This window comes from Argentina silus, assembly GCF_951799395.1.
Source record: "Argentina silus genome assembly, chromosome: 9".
NCBI classification, from domain to species: domain Eukaryota; kingdom Metazoa; phylum Chordata; class Actinopteri; order Argentiniformes; family Argentinidae; genus Argentina; species Argentina silus.
The window spans coordinates 3,854,750-3,859,749 of NC_139663.1; the positions used below are offsets into that span (position 1 = coordinate 3,854,750).

A 5,000-nucleotide genomic window follows, 5' to 3' on the forward strand; every position below is an offset into this window, starting at 1 on the left:
GTTTACATAAACGCGCTGCGGTAATGATAGCCGTGAGGCTGCCCCCCCACCCCCACCCCCCCCACCCCCCCACCACCGCCTGCTCTACAGCGCTGTACCAAAAGCTGTCTTCACAGGAGCCAAATACCTTAAATACATAATTAGCGGGGTCATTTCTGCCTGGCCCCCCGAATGAGCCCGAGCGTGTCTGCATGAGGTAGGGGGTGGGGCAAGGGGCGGGAGGGGGGCGTAGGCGGGGGCCGGACGGACAAAGACACACATTCATGACCGTGGCCCAGGACAAACTGGCCACCGCCATCTTCAAAGGGCACCTCTGCGTTTCCTCAAGCCAGAGGCCACAGGTCTGAAAACTTAAAAACGAAACTTAACAGGGGTGAGAGTTGGAGGGAGGGAGGGAGGGAGGGATGGATGGATGGGGGAAAAGGGGTGAAAGTAATGAAACAAGGTTACAGGGTCTATAATTTGGGGAAGGAAATTGTCAAGGCCAACTAGCTGGGTCGAGACTGCAAGCTAACTGCTGCCGTCACTCAAAGGGGGAAGCCACCGTGTACGTAAATCAATGACACATTTTTAGTTCCATTTATTTAAGATGAGTCAGTGCATTGATTATTTAGTACCATAGTGGTCAAATGAACTGGAATTCCGGAGCGACATTTCCGCCTTGTAACAATGCTCAGCGTGTCAATGTAGCCTATGAAAGAGGCAAGCCTGCAGTCTCCGAGGGGGACAACAAATGATTTACAATGCATTCAACAACTTCCACTTTGTACCCCCCATTCCAATCCCCCCCCCAACTTCCCACCCCCGCCTGCTATGACCCCTGACCTGTGAACCCTGACCCAGGCATTGTCGGCCAGTCAGATGACAGCTTGCCTTCCACAAGGGCCAGGAATTCCAACGCTCCGTGTTTCACACCAGGTGACCTCCTTGGTATTGTTTAGCACCGCCACAACCTTCCCTCACACACACACACACACACACACACACACACACACACACACACGCACACACACACACACACACACACACACGCACACACACACACTAATCAGCACCCCTCTTCACACCTTGTCTGCCCCCCCCCCCCCCCCGCCCCCCTCTGGCATTGTTTATGAAACCATGTCCACTTAGTGCTCTCCTGTCTGCTCCCTCCAGCTATGGCGCCAATTACCTACATCCTGAGTCCACTTCAGTCTTTCTCCTCTCCTCTGTCCCTCTCTCTTTCTCTCCCTCTCTCTCTCTCTCTCTTTTCTCACTCTTCTGACCCCTCTGGGCTTTAACACTCTTCTCTCTTTTCTCCTTTGCTTTAACCCCCCCTCCCCCTTTTCTCCCACATTGTTATCCTCTTCTCCCTGCTTCGTGAACTCTTGATACCTCTCTTACTGACGCCCCCCCCCCACCTCACCCCCCCCCCCCCCCGCTTTCTCTCCCTCGTACTATGAATGAATCTCTCTGCACTAGATAAAAACAATAAAAATTTAATGAACCTGATACCCCTCTTCTTCTTTTCTCCTTTTTCATTCATCCCCGTGTTCCGCTGGCATTGAAGCTAGTGTCTCTCTCTCTGATCCTTCTTCTCTTTCATGTTCAGTTGTTTCCCTCCTCTCCTCTCTCTGGGTAATACGCGGGGTGTATCAGAGGAGAGTGGTGAGCTGAGGGGACTTTCATGTCCTCTAAGCCCCAGGATTAGGGTGGGCATCTGGGGGAAAGGTAATAAAGTCCCGTCCCCCCCACCCCCCTCCCTCCACCCCCATCTCTGGCCCTGGAGGATCCTGGAGGAGAGCCCAGTCCCAGCTTGCTCCGCAGGCCCCAGCAAAGCTCACATTTCCTGGCTGCACACGTCGGCCGCTCTGCTCATCCTCACGCCCAGCTACTGTCCTGTCCTCCCTCCAGTCGTAGGTACAGATGGATACAGCTTCTCTCCTTTCACTTGTATACACAAGGACTGGTACCCTCCACCTTAACCCCACGACTGTATACAAGTAAATGAGACCAATACGCCAGCTAATCTTTGTCTCATCCTGAATTCCACCAAGCCTGGTAACCACAATTTTACCACAGTGTCACCCCTTGGTACCCTCCCTGGCACCCCTCAGACTAGACCACTATCAACTCCCCAACCTCAGGAAACCTCAGCTTCACCCTGAGGTCCAACCACACCACACCACCCCAGCCAGAGTCCCCTCTCTCCAGCCTAAACCTTCCCAGTGCCCCCCTAAGTGATCGAGAGAAGACCACCTCAGGCCAACCTCCATCTTATGAACAAGCAGGGGGAAAAACGCAGGAACCCGACATTTTGTAGAAAGTTTGATAAGCAGAAATATATTTATTATTGAAAACATAAATATATAAATTATAATCATTGCTGTTTTTTTATCCAATGGAGGCCCAAATAAAAAAAAGCTTAAAAAAATAAAATAAAAAAGCTTTAGTGATAGTATTGTTGTTGTTGTATGTTTAGTTATGCAATGGTCCCTGGTTTATTGACAACTCTACTAATGTACGCAATGCGATTGTGAATTTCAGACTTACTTTATAAATATAGCACCAATCAAATCACCATGGACATCTGTACTGCATGTGGAGGATCTTGCCACAACCACTCAGCAGCAGCAGATACAGTGTTGCCTCTCCCAGCCGTCTCCACCCCAACACCACAACATCTCCCACCCTCCGCCTATCATCAAACCAGTCTTCACAAACAGTGGTATCTTGTGTCTTCCTCACGTATTCATTTACAGTTGGAACAGTCTCCATAGCAAAACACACAGACTCCTAGGCTTACTGCTCCGTTTACGGGGTGGCGACCCATAGCCCTCTCTGTGGTGCGTTATGTGGGTATTGTGAGTTGCATTTGAGGGGGGGGGGGGGGGGGTGTTCAGAGATGTGTTAATGTGTCAATGGAAGAGTAGGGCTTGGCTAACAAGGAGGCCATTCATGCACACACTGGTTTGTTCACTCACTCACTCACTGGAGATGGACTTTGTACTCTGTAGGAACAGGTTGTGTGCTGGTGGGGCGGACCGGGCACCATCTTATCAATGGTGTGTGATATCGGTGAAAAGTGGCTTCTCTCTCACTCACACACACACACACACACACACACACACACACACACACACACACACTCAGGATCTGTCTTTTACATGACTCACGTACACACAAACGCACGCACAAACACACACTGAACAAGGCTCAATCAAAGTGTGAACACTGGGGAATTGGTTTGTGTGTGTGTGGGTATTCTATCTCTTCCATAATGTGAGAGTGTGTTTGTGTAAAATCGCACTCTGGTTTTGTGATGGTGTATGGTGCAGATAGGTAAGTGAGTTGAGCGGATACCTGGGTGGACACTGGACGGCCACAGTTCATAGACCATACAGCGGTTCCATGACGCCCCAGTTGAACACCTTCTAGAACAGTAATGCACTGCTGATGTTCAGCACCTCCCTTTCTCATTCATTAACCCCCCTTTTTTGCATCGTTTCCATGGATTAAATACAGACATTCAACCACAACAAAAGAAACAAACATACTTCCTGCTTGAATATAAGTAAGCATAATATATTTTTTAACAAAAATAAAGCATCTTCCTGTACTGACTCTGTCATCCCAACTTCTCCTCACACATTTCCAGACGATACACTCGACTTGAGATTGTTTCAGATATACTGTAAAATAATAGGCAACATGGACAAGAGTAACAACATTATTAACAACAACTAACAAAAAGGACATGGAGATTGCGTACAGAGAATCAGCCAGACCATCATTCTTTTACACGTCTCAGAAATAACATCGCAGTGTCTTGCTTTTCGCACCGGGAGAGAGAGAGAGAGAGAGAGAGAGAGAGAGAGGAGAAACAAAATGTTCACACGTATAAATAGTTTATTAGTAGCAACGTGCTTTCCTTTCTGAGTCATACTGTAGTGTACATGGCTGAAGAGCAGAAGTCGGTACAGAGAGAGAGAATCCCCTGACGATGGGGAGAGAAATACAAACAGAATTCTCCCAACAAAGTGAACATGGAAGTGATGGGCAGAATGTTCATAGGTCCTATTATAATGTACAGACGGTTTCTGGATTACAGGTAACATGGCCTAGGCTTTCTACACTACCCTCTCTCAAAATCTCTCTCTCTCTCTCTCTCTCTCTCTCTCTCTCTCTCTCTCTCTTTTTCATTGACTGTCCAATCAATTGTCGCGTAGACAACTGGCCAAGGCATGCAAGGAAACCTCAGCATGTCCCATGTGCACAAGGTTTGTCTCACTGAAGTTCAGATGTGGCCATAAGGATCCATTCAACAGATTCCTCAACAAAGCTTAATCCAAGGGTCCTTCCTGGTTCTCTCTTCGCATTCATTTGTCCCAAAGTGTGTAGCAATGACAGACACAACAACAACTCTCTCTCTCTCTCCTCTATGCTCTGCCCCAGCTCAGTATTGGCCTCCTCATCCTCCTCATGAGCATCAGTGTTCGTTTGATTAGGTCTGCTGCAGGCGGCAGAGGGAGTCATCACTGGTTATGGTAAAAAAAGAAGCACCTTTGGCATTTTATTCACTGTTTGTCTTTTAGTCTCTTGTGTCTACAGTATTGTTTGTTTTTAAAAGGCGGTGGCGTGGGGGTCAGGGAGGGGGCAGGGCGGCTGACCAAGCTTGGCAGCTTCCTCTCTTTGGCCCCTCCGACACTGAAGTCCCTTGTGCTGCTTGGTCTCACCTCACGTCCACTGAGGGGGAAGAGAGAGAAAGCTAACGTTAGCAGTAGCGTCGCCATTCACAAAATGAGATCACTTCAATGATCCCCATACAACTCAAATATGTAGGGCAAATTTGCAGAGATAGTCATATTTGTGCCCAGTTTGTTTTATTCATTAGCTCACCGCGACACACACACACACACAACACACACACACACACACACACACACACACACAGAGCATTGCATTGGCCACATGTTTTTCCTGATTTCAACAACAGCAATCAAATAACAACACAGATCAAA

The 5,000-nt window shown here is 48.3% G+C and overlaps 1 protein-coding gene across 1 annotated transcript in view; it reads right to left on the bottom strand.

The window, feature by feature from the left end:
* Positions 1–3,540: 3,540 nt before the first annotated feature.
* pdgfab (platelet-derived growth factor alpha polypeptide b) overlaps positions 3,541–5,000 on the bottom strand; it is a 21,480-nt gene continuing 20,020 nt past the window's right edge. Inside the window, exon 6 of the mRNA XM_083677325.1 lies at positions 3,541–4,725. Within this exon, the coding sequence (XP_083533451.1) occupies positions 4,712–4,725 (14 nt within the window). The 3' untranslated portion in view covers positions 3,541–4,711. The remainder of the gene's footprint in view (positions 4,726–5,000) is intronic.